The 23,219-nt window shown below is 40.2% G+C and overlaps 1 protein-coding gene across 1 annotated transcript; it reads right to left on the bottom strand.

Moving 5' to 3' along the window:
* Positions 1-1,728: 1,728 nt before the first annotated feature.
* Positions 1,729-16,492, bottom strand: tmed3 (transmembrane p24 trafficking protein 3). Its single transcript, XM_051920256.1, has 3 exons — positions 16,182-16,492; positions 8,151-8,399; positions 1,729-5,048 (listed from the first exon to the last, which is right to left on the bottom strand). Exons 1-3 carry the CDS (start codon positions 16,332-16,334, stop codon positions 4,815-4,817), a joined length of 636 nt encoding a protein of 211 aa, XP_051776216.1. The 5' UTR covers positions 16,335-16,492; the 3' UTR covers positions 1,729-4,814.
* Between the last annotated feature and the right edge of the window lie 6,727 nt (positions 16,493-23,219).

Here is a 23,219-nt window from a genome sequence, read left to right as displayed (position 1 = left end):
CAGTCATGAAATGTCCTCAAGTGTCAGTGTTGATGACAAGGGTTTACCTGCAGACCTCCAAAGCGCCGCTGAACAATTAGATTGCCTTCAAAGCGCCGCTGAACAATTAGATTACACGTTTATATCAGTTGGTTTACTCAATGGTTGTCATTATTTGAGTCAGATAACCCCAATTTTAATGACAGTATAACCTGGCACACGTCATAGGTATTGTGGGCTGTAGTGCATTCTGTTGCTGGCAAAGGCTCACCTGCTCTTCTTCTGCATTTTCTCAACTGACTCTGCAGCTGCTCTTGGTGAACTACCTGATACAAAGCTAGCTGTACGATGCTACTTTGCATTATTCAGGTAGATGTAATGCCAGGAGTGTACAGCCTATCATTGCTTGTGGGTGTATATGTAAATAAAGGTCACTAAGATCATACAGTTTTGGAATATTTCTTCTTGCTGATAATACCCTAGGAGGCTAGTTTAGTGCCTTTTGTGACAATATGACAATTTTCATGATATAACACCCAGCATTCCAAAGCCCTGCCTAGACTAGTGGCAAAGACTCTGGACTGTAAACCGCAAGACTGATAGTTCAATCACTTGTATTTCTTTGAGCAAGACAGTTAACCTGCCTGCAGTCCAAATGCAAAAGTAAAGGTAAACAGTTATATTATGGCTGGCTGTTAAGTGCCTTAATGTGAAATATATTGTACCATGGACACTCATAGTAACTTAATTTTAGGGGAAATGTGTCACACCGAAAATCTTTTGAGTTGAAGCAGGAGAATCCGCTTTACAATTTGAATCTATCAACTTGAAAGGCATATTCCACCAATCTGGCAACTGTAGCCCATTTATATTAATATAAAAAGAAATCAAATGTCTCTGCAAAGGATATACTTTAACATTTTCAGGTGACATATCTCAGGAAATAGGTCTTAAACCTGAAAGTCTTGTCAAGCTGAATAGGAGTAAAGTGCATTCTGAGGATTCAGAAACATGAAGGAGGAATCAGAGTATTTTACAAGTTAGCCCAGCTCTGGGGCTGATTGGGATAAAAATCCATTTTTTGCTACACTTGAACACTTGAAAGGATCCTTTCTCCTTCTACTGCTGATGCTTGGTTCGCGTAAACATTGCAAAGAGCTCTCTCCACCAAGAAATTTTTTTCTTTTCATTTCTCAATTGAAGATATATAATCTGTAACTAAAGAACTATCTAGGAATGTGTCGCCAGCACCTTACAGTTGCAAGAGAGACAATATGATGACTTTAACCAATTCAAGTTGTATAATTCTTTACATTGCTTTATTCTTACTGATATTGGTTTTGATGCCAATAATATTATTTTTTAAACGAAAGATTAAATCAAGGGTCTCTGTCTGACTGCTATTAAGCTTAAAGGTTTAAGATTGTTCATTCCTTGTCTAACTGAGGTCAGTTAAGGGCATGATTGGTCACTCTTGTGAAGACATCTATTGCTGGTAAACTGGGATGAGGCAAAAGAGTGAAAGGAAATGCAGCCACAGTCAGCAAGCAACCTGCCATTAGAGGTCCCTAGGTTTCAATATAAGGGGGGGGGGGTACATTACAGACTGTGAGACATGGAAGAGCTGTGCACCTGGTTTTAACAGTTTCTTTGACCGGCCATTAAGAAAAGTTCCCTAAAAGTTTAGTTGGTATCTATCGTGTTGGATGCATGTCATAGATGACCCAGTTAAACAGACATACAGAATAATACACTCAAGACAGAAAATGCCATTTTTATTTTGCCTATTTTAGAATAAATATTACAAATATTATCTTTATGCATTTTAAAAAAATAAACCCCTCCACTGTTCTGCCAGCAGCTTACACATTGCAGAAGCCAAAGCCATCATAAGTGCCATTTTTCTTTGGGGAGAGGGACTTCAGTCTCAAGCTGGTCTGAGCAGGGTGTATAAAAGGGTCACACAAATTACAGTCAGGGCTCTCAAGCCTTTCTTTCTTTGCAAAATTGGGTAAAGGTTGTTCAAAAGGTAAGAATAAACAGCAAAGCTAAACAACATTTAAAGGTGTTTAAAATATAGTCTGCTCTTCAACCTGCAGATTCAATGACCACTGCCAGAGGGTATTTTTATGTGACTTCAAATGCCATTAGCATGCAGGAGGATATCAATTTAAGAAGAAGAAGAAGAAGAAGAAAATGACCCCATGACTTGTTTCAAGTGTCAGAATACAGTTGTGTTTTGCCTAAATTTGTGGACATGCCATAACATTAAACAATGAAAAGTACCAGTTTATTCAGTTCAAAGTACAGTATCTTCTTCAACCCAAACCTTATCTTGATTGTTGACCAGGAGGAGGGAGGATCCCACAGTGCTCAAAAACCAGACTCCTGCTCCATTTAACATCCTCTGACATAATCGGCTATCTGTTCACGGTGTGTCTTGTTAGTGTAATGGTTCACAAAAGCTTTGCTGCGCTACTCATTGCCTGCCACAAGTGGAAGCGTTCCGCATGGTGGATGATCCTGGGCGGTGTGGCTCGACATCAGAGGAGAAGCACTACACAGGCTGGAATGGAATGACAGTGGAGTTTAACATACTCTGCTACACTAAACCCTGAGTGTGGTGACTGCCAAGGAGCACTGATGGCTGCTGATAAACCGAACACAGTCGGTATGTGTGTGTGGTGTGTCCTTGACAGCACATGGTGGGGAATCAGACTGAAATAAGAGCAGCAAAGAAGGATACTCGGCTCCACTGAGGCAGGACCTGCTGTCCATTATATAATGCTTACTAAATAAACTGCTAACAGAGCTCTTAATATGTTGCCAGCAATAAAAATGCACTTGGTGTTCAAAAAATGATCTACCAATTTGATGAAAGATGTAGAGGTTGATTTGTTAAAAAAAAATATTGTACAACATGACCAGCTACATTAAACAATCATGGAGACATGTAGTTAAGGTCTCTTCTACTGAATTCTCCGCAGTTTGTGTATCGCACATATTCTTTTTTATCAGTGTAGTCTTGGTATTCTTACATTTTGATTAATGTTTATGATATGGTGAATTTTTTCTGTATTTTTATTTCTATATGATGTAATTATATTTGATTTCTAAAGGAAACCACATTGAGAACCCTGCCTTAAAACACTTAGTATAAGATGAAGGACATATTAAGAATAATCAGTTACTACTGTCACCTACTAAATGTCAATCTACATCCTACAGTCAAAGATAAACATGAAGTGTACGTGCACACAGGTGATACACACCTGCTGGGTGCCAATGTTTACAGCAGAAACCCAAATCTACTGATGCACAAGACGGTGTGAGCACTGCTCTAGTTCGAGTCATTTTGTCCATCGTTCCAGCCTGGCAGGTGCCTGAAGGAAGCTTCTGATTCAGGCTGGCAATAATGTACTTAGCATCAGTAGGTCAGCAAAGCTTTGCCTAAATTATCTGCAATCAACACCACTAAAAGAGAAAGTGGAAAAATAGAGTACAGGACTAATTCTTTTCTTTTCAGGGCATAAGTCTAGCAGTCCCGAAAGCAACACCATGGTCCTAACTGGTCTGGTGGCTGGGCTGTATTATCAAATACACTGGAATGCAAAGCCTTTTGTTATGATTTAATATTTTCATTCCAAAACTAGTTTTTCAAGGGGCAAAGTGCTACAAAATGTACTTAAAGGAAAAATACCAAAAAACAGCATTTCGGCTTAAAGAGGAGAGTCAAGATTTGCTCTCAGTAAATATTAAATCCTTCTGGAGCAATTAAATTAAGATATATGTGAAAAGCTTAGAAAAGATTTCACATTCTTAACTGGAAACAATGGGTGAGTGCAGTTTCTTTTATCCTGGGGCTGTATTATAATATTTAAAGGACAAACACACCTTTGCTACCCAAATAAACAAAAACATCAACAGATAACCTTAAACAAAAGTTTTTTCTTTGTCTGCTATGTGGCAGAATTAGAAATTAAAGAAATATCTTTGTCCAGCAAATCATAAATATAAATTCTTAAGAAAAATCAATTAGGAATACTGTAATTAATTTAGAGGTCTAAATTTATAAAGCAAAGGACTATGGCTATAACACTGGCTCAGTGTGGCATAAATGATTCTCAATCATTAAAAATGGACCTTAATGAAAAAAAGAAATGATCTGGTAAGTGGATAAAAAGGTACAACACTTCTCTAGAGGATAAGATGACCCACAAAAACAGTGGGAACCTGATCACAAGAGCTTATTCAAATACTGACCAAAAATGGGCCAATAAGCGAATCGTAAGCATCTCATTTCTCAACGATAATTCTTGTAGCTCTCACTGAAATTTGCAGATTTATATCCCTTTGTGGATGCTTTTTGAAAATATAGCTACATGTTTTTCTTTAGAACTTTAAAAGACACCAACATCTTCATACAAGGACCATCCACCATAAAACTGGCTAAAATATATTGTTGTAAAGTACTCGAAAAGAGCTCCTTTTGGCAGAGTGAGCCCTTCAAAGGCTTAGAAACAGGCTTACCAGTAGAGTTATATAGACACAGTCCAATTACCATTAAATTGCATTTGACGGTTTTTAAAAATAAATATGACTTGAAATGCTTTCCAAAGTTCAGAACTGAAAAGTGAAATGAAATATTTTGGGAGTTGATGGGAAAAACTGATAAGCCACAAGGTGGAAACATACAGGTCTGAATAACAGAAGAATATATAAAATGGACACATGTATCAGAAGAGGAGAAGATCAACCCTGCTGCTGTCATGCTCACCAGAGAAAGCCATGGCCCTCCCTCTAAAAACCTAAATGAAAAATCTGAAAAGACAAGCCTATGTGCTCACACCCAGACTTGCCTTCTTATCAGTGAAGAAGCTCCGCAGCATCACCACCTGACTAATGCTGACCACAAAAAGAATAATGGTCTCCCCAATTGACCAGTACGAGACTCGGTCATGGATCTCCTCTGCTCGTATGCGGTCCTGAGCCTCCCTTAGCCGGTAGTGTGTCTGAGAATCAGATATAGTCTTCAGGGCCTCATGAATTGTGACGCATGCAGACTCCATCTGCAAAAGAAAGGAAGGAGGCAGGATAGAGAATGAAATAAGCATATTTAACCAATACAGTAAACTGATAAACTTAAATGTTTATTGGTTTTCTTACTTACAGTCACAAGTAGCCAGACTCTAAGCAGTGTGTATTGGGCACAAGGTAGGAAAGGACCATAGATGAGGTCCTATTACACCTCAGGGAATACCAACTCATATGCCTCCTCTCAATCATTCTAAGTCAACCCAGAGGCCTCATCAACCTAACCTGCAAGAGGCTTAAAGGACGTAATTGAAAAGAATAAAAGTGAAACTACCACCACCATCCATCTCCCTAGCCATTAAAATACCTGCTACATTTGTACTTGTGCTTCATAAAGCAAGAGACTATTCCAGCAGCATTGTATGCAGAGTAAGAACCAGTCCTGGATGGGGCTTGGGTTCATCAAACTTAAGGGAAGTCTGCATATTTTACTTGACTCAGTCCATAGAAAGTTGCATCAGTTGCTGACAACAGTGTTCGTTTAGTAGTATAAGGAGACTGAGTTCAAATGCAGACCTATGAGGAGACTACATGTTCTTACCCATCTCAAAGACTTGCAAGTTAAGGCAACTGGTGACTCTAAGCTGTGGCAAAAGACTGGTGGTGAATATAAGTGGGTCTTCTGCAAAAGTCTGGTATCCTGTCTTGTGCTAGTACCGGCAGCATCGTCTCCATCTCCATCTCCATCTCCATACAACCTTAAAGCTGGTTTAAGAAGATTTTGAAAACGAAAGTGCGGAATTTAGTAAGAGCTCTATTGTAGAATGTAATTGTGTTGTACTTTTGAAAGGTACACATCAGGCTGCCTGATATGGAGAGTTTCTATGGGACGAACTCTCTGCTCTAGGTCATCGTGGTGGTGCCCTTCTGCCTACCAACCATGCAATATGGAAAACTGAACTTAAAACTAATTCCAATGAAGGTAAAATTGATAACATCCATCCATCCATTTTCCAACCCGCTGAATCCAAACACAGGGTCACGGGGGTCTGCTGGAGCCAATCCCAGCCAACACAGGGCACAAGGCAGGAACCAATCCCGGGCAGGGTGCCAACCCACAGCAGAAAATTGATAACATTCTAACCCTAAAATAAGTTTAACAAACAAGAGGAAACCATTCAGTCCATCAAGTTACTCATCTTAGTTAACTGCTAAGATGCCCCTGATACATTATAAAGGTTTGTCACGGCTTCTACTTCACAACTTGGTTGTTTAGTTCCGGATTCTCTAGACCCTTTGAGAGAAGAAGTGTGTCCAGTATTCTTTGTTGAAAACATTTTCTTCTAGCCTTCACTGGTGTAGTAAAAACTATTGTCACAGGATATTTGAGTACTTGGTTTATTAGTTAACTAAAACTGCTGGATCAACTTTATCAAAGCCTATGAGAATGTTGTAGCACTACCTTTAGTCATCCATGTTAAGATCTGAAAGTAGGAAAACAAAAATGACTTTGCCTGCACACGGTATATATTTGATAACATCAAGGGACTGACTGGCTTGATAGATTAGGTAGTTTACACAGACAGTCAGATACTTCATCGGTGCTATGGGAAAACTGTACTGTAAAGCACTTCTCAGTTATTTACAGGAGTTACATATAATATTCCTAGGCATCACCTTCTAATTAAAATATCAAATGGTTAATTTCCAGCTGATGAGAAAAGACAAACCTTACAAACTGAATTGCATAAACAATAGCAACAGAATTAACTTGTTACAACCCCTCTACATTTAACTTTGGGTGTGTACGACAAACAGTGTTTACCACACCAGTAGATATTTTTTAAACTGACTGGACTTACGGCGTCCATGATCACATTTCCCGAGTCAGAAAATATCTGGCTTTGGAGGCCTTTGTTGCATGTCATAAAATAGTAAATATGTTTTGAAGGTAGCATAGGGATGCCCCTAAAGATGTGCCAAATACAAACCTGAATTGAAAGATAGAAAACAAATTTAACTTCACGTTTTTGTGAATGCAGGTTTATAATCACCACCTACCTGGGTATCTTCTAATACCAAGAAGATGGAGTAAAGCTACACCACACTAACCACAAGCCTTCAGATAAAAGAAACAACAGCACTCTCCGAGATATTACAGAAAAAGCATTTGCCTTTTACTGAAACGGTACTAAGACAAAGCATGAAATTCACACATCACATTCTAGTCTCTTCTTTTAATAAATCTGGAAATTGCTCAGCATGTATACAGTGGCCTCTACTGACACAAGACAAAATTGCAAAGTGTGTGCTGAATTCGCCTTAGGCCTGAAGTAATAATAATAATTCTTTACATTTATATAGCACCTTTCTGACTGGTCAAAACAGTTTACATAGTTAGTGGAAAGGCACATCAACCACCACTAATGTGCAGCATCCACATGGATGATGGGATGGCAGCCATTTTTGCGCCAGTACACTCACTACAAGTTAGCTTTTAGGTGGTGAAGTTGTGAAAAAGAGAGCCTATTAAAGACAGGGGATGATTAGGGGGGCAGAGTGACTAGGCTATGGAGGGTAATTTAGTCAGGACATTGGGATACACCCTACTCTTTAAGAAGGATGCTCAGGGATTTTTAATGGCCACAGAGAGTCAGGACCTCCATTTAACATCTCATCTGAAAGATAATGCCATTTTTACAGAAAGTTTTCCAATGCATTGCCCTGGGGCACTTTGATCCACATTCAGACCATAGAGAAAGAGTCCCCTACTGTCTTCATCAACACCACTTCAAGGAGCACCACAATCTTTTCCTAGATGTCCTCCCATCCAAGTACTGGCCGGGCTCGAACATGCTTAGTTTCAGGTGGATGACTAAACAAGAATGTATCACATTCATAAGTTCATGGTTTTTGTGAACCATGCAACTTACTAAGAGTTAAAATACACAATGGACAATCCAACAAAACTTTATTTTTCTCGAAAATGTTCTCATTTACGATGTTCTTATTTTGGTCAGGTAAAATTTGTAGACAGTTGACATACTAAAATAAAAAACACAGGCATTCAAGATAAAGGGCCGCAAAAGTAAAAGGGATCCAGCAATCTAATGGCACAACATAAAAGTAAAACTGACCTGAGTCAAGGCAGTGACCCGATTCAGCATTTCAGGAACAATTGGTGGATCATCTCCAGCTTGAAAGTCAAAGTACACAGTTTTGTGTGAAAAGGTGGAAAACTCATTGCTGAAGCAGAACTTGTAGACACCCTTAATGTCAGCAGTGTGAGTGAAGCTGTCATACTGCTTTTTCTTCTCTTGGTACAGGACATGTTCAGTTGGGTCTGTTAAGATGCAATCCACATCAAAGTGGCCCCCTGTGATCACCTAGGGAAAAGGGAAAAGAGAGGTTTGCTCAGTCACTGCTTCTTGTTACTCTTTTATCCACAAAGACATGACAAGGACAACAGGATGACAGATAATATCTGATCTTGTCACACTGCATACCTCTCATTTCTACAAAGTGCCATACAACACAAACCCTGACATGTATATTTGAATAAACCAGGTGTCTCAGACGTAGCTCCTGGAGATCAAGGTGTCTGCAAGCTTTTATTCCAACCAATGTCTTAGTGAGAAAGCAACTCTTGTGGTTAGGAAACATGGCACATAAATAGACAGCTTCTTTTAGCTCTCAAATTTCAATAGAAATTTCGGACATGATCAAATATTTTATATTTCAGAGGGATAAAAAAAATACAAATTCTTTGCAGACAGAAGTATATTAGAAATGGTTAAATCATTGTTTTCTGCCTTTTTGCTTTGCACCCTTCCCCACTATAACCTATTATCTATGGGGGAAGAGTGAAAGCTTTAGATTCGTCAAAAACTTTGATCTCCAGTTTTCAACAGATATCGATGTTTTAGGGTCCCCTGATTCCGAAAACATTGATAATCTCTATGGATGTGTGTGTCACAGTTTCTTGAGGACAGTCTAGAGCTAAAACGGCTGGATGGAAAAATACCAAACTCAAAACTTCAGCATGTTATGAGATGACGATGTGCCGATTAGTTTTTGAGCCAAATCATGCAAGAGAAAGAGGCACTCTAGAGGAAACCTCAAATACTTTAATTCTGAAATTATTAATTCTTCTCACCAATTGCTATCATAATTACCTATTTTATTATTTTATTTTAGATTACTGTAACGCACTCCTCTCAGGACTACCCAAAAAAGACATCAATCGTTTGCAATTAGTGCAGAATGCAGCTGCTAGAATCCTTACCAGGAAAAGAAAATCCAAACACATTTCTCCAGTTTTGATGTCACTACACTGGTTACCTGTGTCATTCAGAATTGACTTTAAAATTCTGCTTATGGTTTATAAAGCTTTAAATAATCTCGCCCCGGCTTATATATCGGAATGTCTGACACCTTATATTCCAAATCGTAACCTCAGATCCTCAACTGAGTGTCTCCTTAGAATTCCAAGAGCAAAACTTAAAAGAAGTGGTGAGGCGGCCTTCTGCTGTTATGCACCTAAAATCTGGAATAGCCTGCCAGTAGGAATTCGCCAGGCTAATACAGTGGAGCACTTTAAAAAACTACTAAAAACACATTATTTTAACATGGCCTTCTCATAACTTCACTGTAATTTAATCCCGATACTCTGTATATCCAATTCATTATAATAACTATTCATTCAAAATCTGTACTAACCCCTACTCTCTCTTCTGTTTCCTTTTCCGGTGTCCTGTTGGTGGTGGCGTGTGCCACCACCATCAACCCAAAGCACCATGATGTTCCAACAATGATGGATGGATTAAAAGCCAGAAGTCTGTATGACCATCAGCATCAAGTGACTCCGTGAAAAACCCGAACTACAAAGAGGACTATTTCATTTATGTCACGTAGAATGCCCAGAGGGGACTGGGCGGTCTCGTGGCCTGGAACCCCTACAGATTTTATTTTTTTCTCCAGCCTTCTGGAGTTTTTTTTTTGTTTTTTCTGTCCACCCTGGCCATCGGACCTTACTCCTTTCTATGTTAACTAATGTTGTCTTATTTTAATTTCTTATTTTGTCTTTTATTTTTCTTCTCTTCATTATGTAAAGCACTTTGAGCTATTTTTTGTATGAAAATGTGCTATATAAATAAATGTTGTTGTTGTTGTTATTTTATGATCAGAAAGATCAGCTTTAGAGCCGTGAATAATTACGGAAATGTTATAGAATAGTTCAAGTAATTTGTTCCTAGGGCACAAAGCCTACTGATGCTCATGTCCTAATTGTTTCTTGTTAAATAATTTTCTGAAACATTTACTATTGTAGGTGACAAACCCACATAACACGGGCAAAATGCTACAAAGTTAACCTATTTTTTTCTGCACCTCCATTAATAACTGACAGTTGGTTTAGAGAAAAGGAAAGACAGACAGACAGACAGATAGGGGGCACTGTCGTCCCCTTGAACCCTCAGACAAGACGCCAGACACCAGATAAAAGTCCAAATGTTGAATTTATTATAATAATAATGTGCGCAAGCACCTCCACCTCCACTATACTTAATAATAAACTCAATACAATAATCAATAACACCACCAATAATCACAATCCTCCACAACTTCCAGCAGCTCAGTCACCCTTCCTCCCAACTCATTGCTGGGATCTCCCATAATCTTTTTATAGTCCTTGACCCAGAAGTATTTCTGTCCCTCAGTCCATGTGACCTTATAACACTTCCGGGTCATGTGAAAACTTCTTTTCTTCATCCCGGATATACGTCATTTCGTCTGTCCCTGTGACTAGGACGTAATTCCAGGTTATAGTGCAAATATAAATCGTTGAGCCTCCCTGCAGCATCCCCTGGAGGCCCCCACTGTATCCAGCAGGGCTGTGAAGAAAAACTCCCAAGGTCCATGATGCCCTGCTGGAATTCGGAGCACCTCCATGTTGCCTGGAGGGCTCCATCTGGTGGCGTGGGGGTATTGGCCGAGATGAACAGCCGGCCATATACCACAATAGATAGACAGACAGACATACTTTATTAATCCCAAGGGGAAATTCACATACTCCAGCAGCAGCATACTGATAAAGAACAATATTAAATTAAACAGTGATAACAATGCAGGTATAACAGACAGACAATAACTTTGTATAAAATTAACGTTTACCCCCCCGGGTGGAATTAAAGAGTTGGATAGTATGGAAAGAAAGAAAAGTTAAGAGAATAAATGGACTCCGGTGTACAAAACACAATACACTAACATTTATTCATTTGGCCGACGCCTTTATCCAAGTCGACTTACAACATTTATGATACAGTTGGTTACATTTCTTTTGTGTTTCCAATTGGAGCATAGGCAGGTCAAGTGACTTGCTCATGATCACACAGGGTCAGTATCGGGATTTGAACCCACAACCTCAGGGTTTGAAGTCCAAAGAATTACAATGCGCAACTTTTCATGATCAAAGAGAAATACACTTTTAGAAACTAATGACAGCAAGAAGAAACTCGTGTTTTATTAATGGGAAGTTCATTCATTTGAGGAACACTATATGCTCAATTTGTAGGTGTCTATTCAGGGTTTGTATTCTGCTCTGTTAACTTTAAATCCTATCACAAGGAAAATATATTTAGTTGTTTAACAATAATTAACGAACTGGGTTTCATGTATATTAAATAGGTTCATACTAGTTATTTTCTTTAAGTTGTAACCAAATATGTATATTGGAGTTTCAAGGAACAGGCAGTTACTGATAAGACAATTAATGATCTCTGTAATCAATAAAAGTGATGTTTGCCAAGAGTCACCAGAAATGACCTAACTCTCTCTTGCTGGTATGAAGTAAGCAGGTTGACTTTAATTGAAGAAATGGCAAGAGTTGCCATGCTATAAAAACTAAAGACTGATTTAACTGGTATTCAGAACTTAAAGTTCTGGATCAGCATTAATGCTATTAAAGACCTCCTTTTGTTAAATTAAAATATTTTGGCTTCTTTTCTTCCACACATTGATCCATCCTTAAATCTTTTGGCAACCCTGCTTAGTCTGCCAGCCAGGAACTAACCCAGGAAGGAAAGCCAGTCAATTACTGAGTTTAAATTCTGATTAACAAATTAATTACAATAAAACTATAGAGACACTGAGAATCTTGGAGTAGAGTTTGAGGTAATTAGATAAAAGCACAGCTGAAATTTTAAAAATTAGACTTACAACAAAACATTCTGTACCAAAGATTTAAGAAAATGAAAAATGTGTCACTTTTAAATACATATACAGTATACTTAAAAGTTTTGACAGATTTTTCCCCTGGTTTAGTCAATACTGAATTCAATGTGAAAGAAAATGCTTGCTGGGATAGGTTCAGCTTCCTCACAAATCTGCTCAGGATAAAGCATGTTTGGAAGATGGATGGAAGAGAATTTGTGAAGATTATTCAGAGACTAGCAGACCTAGCTGATGTGGGAAAACTGTAACAAAATGAAGTACAAACATTACTGGGTTTGGGATATATTCAGTCCTGCTGTTAACTAGTTATCAGTGGCTGAATGGATGCTTACAGATATGTCAAAACACAAATACAGTACACCTTGGCAAAGTTTTGCAGTCTGATTGAAGAAACATGAAAACACAAACACATTTAAGAAAGAGATTTAACTCCGATGAACTGATTACCAATAAACAAAACCGGCAGCTTCGAGAACCTGTGCAGGACAGATATACAGGACCTTCTGTTGCAAACGGGTGCGAGCAAGTGGACAAAGGTAACTTACTGTGCTCTTGCCCATGGAATTCTACCTTTCATATATCCTCATTGCACAATAAATAATCAGAAAGAATATGTATGAATAAACTAAAAATAAATGTACATGTTCCAGACCAAGATGTTCAGGAAAGCTATTTTAGAAGAATTAAGTGGATAGGACTGGCAAGAGTTGTTGGGCTGAATGGCCTGTTTTCAGTTTGATTGTTCTAATGTTCTAATAAGAGGTGTGCTAGTGGACTATAATCAAATATGATGTAGAAACCCTACAGGTATCATCCCGTGTGGTCAATCTGCTGTAGTAAAACATTAAGGTTGTGGAATCACCATAAATCCTCCCTGTGAGGTCAACCTTGTATAATAAAGTTACTGACTACACTTTGTGGATCACTCTTGTAACATTCCTCACAGTATTGTCACTCTTCAATTGTGAACATTCATGTCACCGTGCAGTGTCCCTTGTACAGAAAAATGTTGATTGCACCCTGTGAGTCACTTTTGCATAGTAATGATTTACATCACTTACTTAGAGGTAACTCTTCCACACAGCTAAGTCAATACGTATCCGCACTTTTGTGATTATTTTGTTTGAATTAGCTGTACAGCTGTTCCTGTGCACATGTGAGAACATGATATGTCTGTAGTCTCAGCAAAAAAGGTTCGACCTTGATCAGTCAGATCCTCTTGTTGTTTCCTATGAGTAAACATGGCCGCTCTACTATCTGTTTGCAACAAAGAAGAGCAGTGAGCAGTGACCTTTTTATGGGCTCAAGGTGTACCAGGGCCAAAATCCTCAGTTTGTCAGAATCACGGTATAGTCTAGCTCAACGCTGTTGTTGATAGCGGATGCGGATAGGTGTCCCACTTCTTCATGCTTAACACTTTTGCACTTCTCAATCCAATTGTAAAGACACTGTTGTGGTAAAACACTGTCTTCATTTTCTGCAGAAAGTCACCAATGAATTCTGTACCCTGGTAAACCTTCAGCCAATAAAAGGTAGGATCACTGCTTGCTGCTCTTATTTGGTGTCAACAGAGAGTGGAGTAGTTATGTTCCTTCAGTGAAAGAAACTGAATGATCGATGTTGAAGCTTTATCAACAAGTCTTTATTAATAACATGCTTACCTGCTTAACATTAGAAAGAAAAGTTAACAATGTTATCGTTCACCCAATTCCATAAAGCTTAATTACAATTGCTGAACTTTCATGTACCTTAAGTCATTGATGGCAGTCATTTTTTAATCAAATTGAATTGAATTTCACATGAGGGTGCCTCGTTAATTTTTTTGCGCTAAGGATTATCAAATTCAATTTACAACACTGAGACCACATAAGGTCAGAAAAATCACTAGTGTTTTCTTAACACCTAAAAGTTTACAGATTAAATAAGACCTTTATTGTCACATAAACAGCACAAGCAGAGTGGAATTCTTTTCACATTTGCAGAGGGGATGGGTGCAGGAAAGCATATATAGGCATTAAGACAATAGGATGATATACTGCATCTGCTATAACAAAAAACCCTAAGGTCTGTCTGTGTGTGTGTGTGTGTGTGTGTCCAGTCCCTCAGAGCCATCTGACTGGTCATTTTGGTGGAAGTGCGAATGTGTGGAATACAAGGAGAGGAGAAAAGGCATAGGAGGCATGCTGAGAGAGACACCTTCAAAGAAGGGAAGTATAAAACCAGACAGAAGGTGAGAAAAGCACCTCGAAATGAGAGAAGTCCGAGAAGCAGGCATTGGAGTGCTGGTCAAGAGAAGTTCGGACACATACAGATACAGAGGAAAGACACAGAAGGGAGACCGAGGGCAAGAGATAGCAAATATTTTAAAATTATACTATTATCACTCTTCACTAGGTAGCATGGTTAGTAATTAAATACATAAAAAAAAAGAGTTGCAGAAGTATTGCCTAATGTGCACTGTACAAAACACAACTGTACAGACATATAGGCTGCACAGTTTAACAGTAGTAAAAGTTAAAAACAAAATGTAAAGATGGCAGTACATATGCAACATACAAAAGAAAGACACATAAACCTGCAGGTGGGTACACTACAGTACAGTAAAGATCAGGTCATTGATAGTTTGTGTCCTGGTTGAAGAAGCTGCCCCGAGTATGTGGTGAAGCTCTAGGTTATGTTTACCACAAGAAACAGGGGAAAATGAGACAAACTGGACAGCTAGCATCAGCGATGGTGGATTCATCCCTCCTTAGTTATCGGGTGGAGTTGATGCTAAGAAGCTGTAAGGACAGCCATTTGGAGGAGCTTGAGATCCTGGCAAGTCAGGTCACCAAACCAATATGCAGTAATTATAAGTCACAATGCTTCCATATAAAATCTCTTTTACAACACAGGACTAACATTGTTAATTTTGGAGTTATTGATTAAGCCAGGGGCGGCACGGTGGCGCAGTGGGTAGCGCTGCTGCCTCGCAGTTGGGAGACCTGGGGACCTGGGTTCGATTCCCGGGTCCTCCCTGCGTGGAGTTTGCATGTTCTCCCCATGTCTGCGTGGGTTTCCTCCGGGCGCTCCGGTTTCCTCCCACAATCCAAAGACATGCAGGTTAGGTGGATTGGCGATTCTAACTTGGCCCTAGTGTGTGCTTGGTGTGTGGGTGTGTTTGTGTGTGTCCTGCGGTGGGTTGGCACCCTGCCTGGGATTGGTTCCCTGCCTTGTGCCCTGTGTTGGCTGGGATTGGCTCCAGCGGACCCCCGTGACCCTGTTTGGATTCAGCGGGTTGGAAAATGGATGGATGGATGGATGATTAAGCCAGCACAAACTCTTTTTATGATGTTAATTCAAAACCGGGGTACTGACGAAAAAGCCCAGGCACACATGGGGAGACAGTCGTAATTTCATATGGAGATCTAACAGCACGCGGTCAATACATCTAACTCCTACATCACCATGAATTAGTGCATCAGAACTGTTTTAAACACTACCTTTCCATCATAAATGAGTCATGCAGTTTAGTAATAGCCAGCTCTCTGCATTTTGTAGATTAGGCAGGCGATGGCGTGAACGTTTCATGTGTGTTTGGCATTAGCAAATCCTCGAGCAGTCACTCACTTATGGGGACCGCAAATGCCACATTAAGATTGGACATGCTATTTGTCCGAAGTAAAACACTTTCGAGCGCGTTAATGTACAAAATAACGTGGCGGTGCAGCGCTCAAACGATCTCATCTGTGTCTTCAAATAGCTCGGGGGCTTTATATTAATTGAATTTCATTCTATTAGTTAACGATTCATTGCTCAACCCCCCATTTCTTTCCTTAAATAAGATGCAACCGTCCGATTCTCCCCACACTAGCAGCGTGTCCCGTGATGGTTTTAAACAGGATTTCCTTCTAGAAGCCGCGTATCGCGGAACACGAAGTCACGTAAAGAAGACTTACTTGAAAATCAAGGGTGAATTTGACTCCTTTATCGACTTCTTCATAGAAACACTGCTTTTCGTTATCAGGCAGTTCAAACGTTAGCTCAGTGGCTCGGATGAGATGTAGGCAGTAGATATTCACAACCAGGCAAAACAGTCCAATTGACCTCATTGCAATTTATAAATAACAAAAAAGCAATGTACAAACGGAAAAATGTAAGCACGAGAAGCAGCGGTCAATCCGGCACACACGGGAATGTCCGAGAAGCAACAGCAGGACTCAGACCAGCTTGCTGTGCGCAGGCAACCCTGACGTGGCAGCCGATGGGAGCGCTTCCGGATAAACGTGTAACAATCCGTGGAGATGGCGCAGCCTCTCGCGGCCACACAGCTGTACGTCTTTTGATAGGTCCATCTCTTAAAGACGACTTAAACGATTTCTTCTTTGACATACACACGATCGTGGGGTACGAGTGTGGCAAGAAGCAAACTGTCAGAACGCCAGATAGTCATTTGTAAAAGATGACTGTAGTAGAAAAAAAAAAATCTACGTGTGTTAAATGGTGGTTACTTCAATGTTTTAATTTTGCTGTATATAATCGTTTTTCAGTCTGCTTAATCCGAGTCAAGTAATTATGATTTTAACCAAACAGTAACTGGGAAAGCCAAGTACCAAACGTGGGTATGGGGCACACTGAAAACCTCACAGTGAGGATTTTAAGGCACAATTTAATCCTTTTAGAATGGCTGTGGGGACAAAATCGAAGCCACAGAGAACCCTAGACACATAACGGTAAAAAGGTGAAAACTCCCAAACTGGTGGCACCTAATTCAGATTGTCTAACCTGAGGTGCAATGCCGCTTCTATCTAAACTGGGGCCCTAAGCGGAATCGATTTGGTATACGACCCCATGGCACCTTTGTAGTACCTTAGGAAAAAAAGGAGAAAGAAGGAAGCACACATCACAAAATTAACTAACTTTTAATGTACGTTGTAAATACTTCAACAAAACCTGAAAGTGAAAGTTTAAGGTGTTTCTTCAAGACCTATTGTTGCACACAATAGCAGTACACATCTACATTTTCAGAAGGCAAAGACACCTATAATCATCATAAGACAGCTTCAGTGCAAAGTATGAGTTGATGCTGATGAGAGACAAGCTGCTTATAATGTATGTTGTCAAGCCTTGGATGACCTCAAGTATATCGTGATGACGTGAAGTCTGAAAAATCATGGTAACTGGGATAGTTGCTGCAAGCCATGGATTTCGACTTCAAAGGTATTCAATGGCAATGATATTCCAACTGATATATTTCCTTTGTAAATGAAGGCCTTATTAGTAATAATAATAATAAAAAATAATAAGTATCAATGTACTGTTACTCTTTGTTATTTGATATACATGTTACCAGCAATGTGTGAAATGCAGGTATTGCATTCTACAAATGTGTGCCGTTTTTAGGCAAAGCATGAAATGTCTGTGTTACTTTATGCTGTATACTTTCCCTATAAATTGTATATAATACCTAGGCATTATACAGAATGACTTGCTGGTTTTCCTTTTGGCATTGCGTAGAATGCCTAGGAAATGTTTGAAATTTTAATCTTTTCATACCTTGATGTCCCATTTTTAGCATTCTATAGATTTCCTAGGCATTCTGCACAATGCGTAAATTCACACATTGACGGTAAAATTTACAACAGTATCACTTGTGATATGTAATACAACAACACAAGCAATTTTACTACTACTACTACTACAATTAATTATTATAATAATCTTATATATAAACATCTGGCTGAGCAAAAATTTGGATACCCTTGTAAGTAGTAAAGGAGCGTCACTATTATACATCATAAAAGTTTTACAGGCGTATGTCCCGCCCCCCTGGCATTTCCGGTACCCACTATATTCCACCTGGTTAATGGGGCGTTTCCCCCGCACTCTGATCTCTGCCTGTTGTCGGGTGCGCAGTTTGACAGGCATCGGACCTTTTGTTAGTCATGTGTAAGGAAAATGGTCGGCCGATCTTAACCTTGATCCTAAAAACTGGGTCTGTTCATCTTTGTGATCCGAGACGGACCTTCGGGCCCCTGTAAGGTGTCAAAAGGTAAGTCGGCAATGGGGTGAAGCAGGCATCCTGCTCCTATCTGCGTACAGTGCTGGGTGTGTGTACAGAGAGTACAGAGAGCATGAGTGACAGACCCAGCAAGAGGATGTACAAGAAGGCTTTAGAGAGAATCTATTACACACCCAAGGAGCCTGGCAGTTTTGGTGGTATTAACAGCTTCTTGAGAAATGTACCATGTCGTCGGAAAAATGTTAAGCGAAAAAATCTGTTGGAATGGATGAGTGGACAATATACTTACAGTGTGCACAAACCAGCACGGCTGAGGTTCAACAGAAACAGAACAATTGTTTCAACAATCGTTGACCAGTGGCAAGCAGATTTGGTAGAGATGTCTAATTACTCAAAATTCAATGATGGAGATAAATTTATCCTTACGTGTATCGATGTGCCCTCAAAATATGCTTGGGTTGTGCCATTAAAGGCCAAGACAGGGAAAGAAGTTACTCTGGGTTTTAGTTTGATCTTTAGACAGGGTCGAGTTCCTAAGAAGCTACAGACAGACCAAGGCAAAGAATTTCATAACACATTAGTACAAAAACTACTAAAACAGAACAATATTGTACATTTTGTTACGAACAGCGATGTAAAGACCAGCATAGTAGAACGGTTTAATAGAACCTTAAAGTCCAAAATGTGGAAATATTTTACATATGCCAATACTTTTCGGTATATAGATGTCCTGTCAGACTTTCTGCAGAGTTATAACCACAGTTTTCACACCACGATTAAAACAAGACCTGTAGATGTGACTCCAGAAAATGCTCTGAGTGTTTGGAAAACAGTCTATGGTAGGGCCGGGCAAAGAAAATCTAATCCGTGCACTTTGAAAATAGGTGATCATGTCCGTGTTTCAAAATTAAAAGGTGTATTCGAAAAAGGCTATGAGCAGTCATTTACAGATGAAATATTTATTATCATGGACTGTTTTAAACGGATCAAACCTATCTATAAACTAAACGATTATGCAGGTGATGAAATTCAAGGGACGTTTTATGCAGAAGAGTTACCAAAAATAAACCCCGATGATAACCAGGTGTACCGCATCCAGAAAATTCTAGCCACTCGTGGGCGTGGTAGAAACAAGCATGTATTGGTAAAATGGCTTGGCTGGGACAAGAAAGTTAACAGTTGGGTCAAGGCTTCAGAAGTGAAAGACATAAGGAGTTGAGAAAGCAAGAAAAAAAATGTCTACAGGCAGAAATGGATTTTATGTAACACTGCCGAGTAATTCATTGGCCAGGACTTTTCCCAACAACGCGATAGCATCATTCACCGTTCAGCTAGCCAAGACAATAGAACTGTCCAGAGACTGGGAAGTGGCATTGGTGGAACTGACTTACCCAAAAACGTTCAATTCCATCACTCAGCCAGCACCTTTTATACTAATGAATGAGGAAACAAGATCAACAAAATGGATATACACTTTAAACAAAGGCTATTTCAGGAATATAGAAGCATTGTTATTTGAAATGAATCATGTCATTAATACCAACCCAGCACCTAAGTCAACGCTTAGATACAATCCTGCCAGTAGAACCGTTCGGCTGATGGATGATAAAAGTATGTTGCTCCAAGTGACCAGGGAGCTGGCTTACATTCTCGGGTTTGATCCAGAGAAGCCGATTAACAAGTCACTTCACCCGGCTGATATCACAGGTGGTTTTTTCACCATGTTCGTGTATACAGATATTATCGAACCACAACTTGTTGGAGATGCGCATGCGCCATTACTGAGATGTGTAAACATAAAAGTTAAAGATGGTGCAAATGTCACCATATTTTTTGAAAAGCCACACTACATGCCTCTCGCCGTGCAAAGCTTCAATACTATAAGGATTGAAATAAACCAGTTCCGTTCCAGTATGGTAAAGTAATAATCAAGTTGCATTTTCGTCCAGCAAGATCTATCAATTTTTAAACATGCTTGTAACAAAAAAACTATGGAGATCCACGCACCTACGCATCTTATTACAAGACACAAGCGGGCAATGGACTATCAGGGTTTCATGGTCTCCCGGTCCAGTACGGTGGCGGTATTGGTGGTATTTTTAAAGCTCTCTTCAGAAAAGCAGTACCTCTGTTTAGGCTAGAAATTGCTAAACCTCATGTCAAGTCTGCAGAGAAAAGCATTGCTAATGATGTCATGAGTCACGTGGCAGGTGCTGTAATAAATAAAGTTGCAACACCCCAACAAGAAGATTTGGGTATGATTGTTATAAAGAGAGGTATTAAAAGAAAAAGACGCACACCCCATCTAGCACTGCTCGGGCCACCTGCACAGCCCAGGAAGTGAGCAAAGAGGAAAAAAGCTCGACACTCTGCCAAAAGAAAAAGAAAGTCAACCAAGAGAAGATCCAGAACTAAGCAAAATTTTGGTTATATATTCTAAACATGGCTTTTGTACAATGTGCGTCAGATGAATGTGCAAAATCGGAACTGGACGTATTTCAGCTGTCACCAACACAAACCAGCATTGAAATAAGCTACTATGTCAAAGTGCCGCCTCTCACAGAATTGTCAGAAAATGCTCCACTTGAGTTTTCGATTCCCGGAAATGATCAATACCTGGACCTCAACAACACACTCCTCTACTTAAGCTGTAAAATAAATAAAAATGATGGAACAAATCTGACCGCAGATGCACGTGTTGCCCTTGTAAACTATCCGATTGCTTCTCTGTTCAGTCAGGTGGATATCACCATCGGGGACAGATTGATCAGCCAGAGCAATAACCGTTACTCATATTGAGCGTTTATTGAAACCGTACTAAATTATGGAGATGAGACTCTGAAAACACAATTTTCAGCTGGCATGTTCTATAAAGACACACCCGGTCAACACGAAGCCACTGCTCTGGATGGACCAAATTTGGGCTTCAGTAAAAGAGCTGCTTACAACCCAAAACTCACAGGGTTGATTTATTGGGTCACATCCATGCAGATCTGTTCCTTCAAGAGAAATTATCAATTAATTGGGTTGATGTAAAAATAAAGTTGGTGCGAAATAAAGATGACTTTTGTCAGATGAGCAATGGTGATCAATTTAAAGTCACCATATTATCAGCATCATTGTTTGTGAAAAGAGTTCAAGTCAACCCTGCAGTCAAACTGGGTCATGCAGAGGCCTTGATGACCAGCAACGCTGTAGCGGGGCCACATAGTTAGTGTTAAATGTCAGTTCTGAGTGCGTCTTGTTTCATTGTCCCGTTTACTGTTTGTGTATCAGTTAATGCCGTCCCCGTAAAAGGGGACGGATGATGGAAGGAGACCACAGCCACAAACCTGGAAAACACCTGTTTACAATTAATCAATCACAGCCGTCACAGGATTATTTAAGCCAGCAGGAGGAGAAGGAAGGGGAGAGGAGGAGATTTTTTTTTTCCACAATCACGAGCAAACTGTACCTGTTGTTTTCCATATCACGCTTATCCATCCAGTTTGTTTTTCCATCTGCCGGATTTACTTCAAGGACCTCACCACGAGAGACCCCGGGGTAGGACTTAATCATCCACCACACACACGAGGATTCACGGTGAGGCTGCTCCATTTTTTTCCGGGGAGAATCGAACAACGCAATTTCACTAATTCAGTCAACCGCTTTCAGGACAGTTTCTTTATTACCGGACTCACGTTCTCATTCATTTTCAGTTTATCAGTCATTGTTGTTATTCGTGTTGTGTGTTTATTTGTTACAGGGACAAGGGAGGGTTTTTGTTGTGTGTATATATATATATATATATATATATATATTTGGTGGTGTCTTGTTATTGCTGGGGTGGAGGGATATTTATATTTGTTTGTTTTTTACATGTCATTTCACTTAATACATATAATCCGTTTAAATTTTACATCTTGTTTTTGTGTGCTTATATTTTCACCGTCGATTGTGGGGGTAAAGTTTAATTGGTTAGAAGTACGGCTTGATAGATTATTTCTCAGTAAATCATCCAAGCCACAAGTCTTGGGAGTGTAGCTGCCGGCTGGGTAAAAGGGGTCGGCCGTTACATAAAGTGGTGCCCTCTGAGGAATCTTAATAAATATCTATCGCTGTCTGCCTTTAAACATTTTCCCCATTTAACATGTCTATAGTGCGTGCCGAGCAGGACGACACCATTGCTTCGCCACGGTGTGATGATGGAGTAGCCGGGGCGCGGCACGTCACGGTCAGAGCGTGTTCAGCGGTGCGGGAGGTGGTGGATTCGTTGCAGTCGCTGTACCTCGAAGATCACCATGGACCTGAGGAGGAATGCCTGGAGGATGTCTCGCCTCCGTGGGAAGATTTGGCACAGCAACTGACCTGGCTGGATGAGAAAGTTTGCGAGGTTGCTGAAAGTGTGCTCGGGCGCGAAGATGCCTTGCGGGCTCGCATCAGCGGCTCGCATCAGCAGCTCCCAGGAGGAATTAAAAGAATACCTCAATGAGCAAGTTCAACTCCTGGGGCGGGAAATCGTGTTGTGCCTCCAGAGGCGGGATCAACGCTGGCAAGAAACTCTTCAGGGGGAGGTCCGAAGGAGTCTCCAGAAGTTACGTCAGTCACCCTGTCATTCAACGCCGTACGGGTCTCATGGGGGGGTGAATACATCAATCGGCCCTCTGTTCCTGGGGTGCGCCTTTCCCAAGTTGGGGGCTCCTTATAACATCGATGATGTCCTCAACTTTGTGGAAGAAGGGGAGGCGTATCTGGCTGTTAACCCTTTAACCCCAGAAGAACTTATGGGGGTGATAGGGGCATCCCTCTCGGGGCCGGTGCGGAGCTGGTGGCTGACGGCCAAGAAGAACATTAAAGACTGGGGATCCTTTCGTCGATCTTTCCTCGTGGCTTTTCTTCCAGAAGACTATGAATCTGAACTGGAGGACAAGCTGCGATCCATGGTGCAACTGCCTTTGCAATCCATCCGGGACTTCGCCTATGAATATCGGGCTTT

Source organism: Erpetoichthys calabaricus, chromosome 17 (assembly GCF_900747795.2).
Source record: "Erpetoichthys calabaricus chromosome 17, fErpCal1.3, whole genome shotgun sequence".
NCBI lineage: Eukaryota > Metazoa > Chordata > Cladistia > Polypteriformes > Polypteridae > Erpetoichthys > Erpetoichthys calabaricus.
The sequence above is the reverse complement of the archived record's forward strand: the minus strand, read 5'-3'. Positions and strand labels throughout refer to the sequence as shown.

Coding starts and splice junctions, on each gene's coding strand:
- tmed3 (XM_051920256.1), bottom strand. CDS start 16,334: ATGAGGTCAATTGGACTGTTTTGCCTGGTTGTGAATATCTACTGCCTA. Junction 8,400..16,181: donor AATTCACCCTTGATTTTCAA/GTAAGTCTTCTT, acceptor CCTTTTCCCTAG/GTGATCACAGGGGGCCACTT. Junction 5,049..8,150: donor GGGTCACTGCCTTGACTCAG/GTCAGTTTTACT, acceptor TTTCTTTTGCAG/ATGGAGTCTGCATGCGTCAC.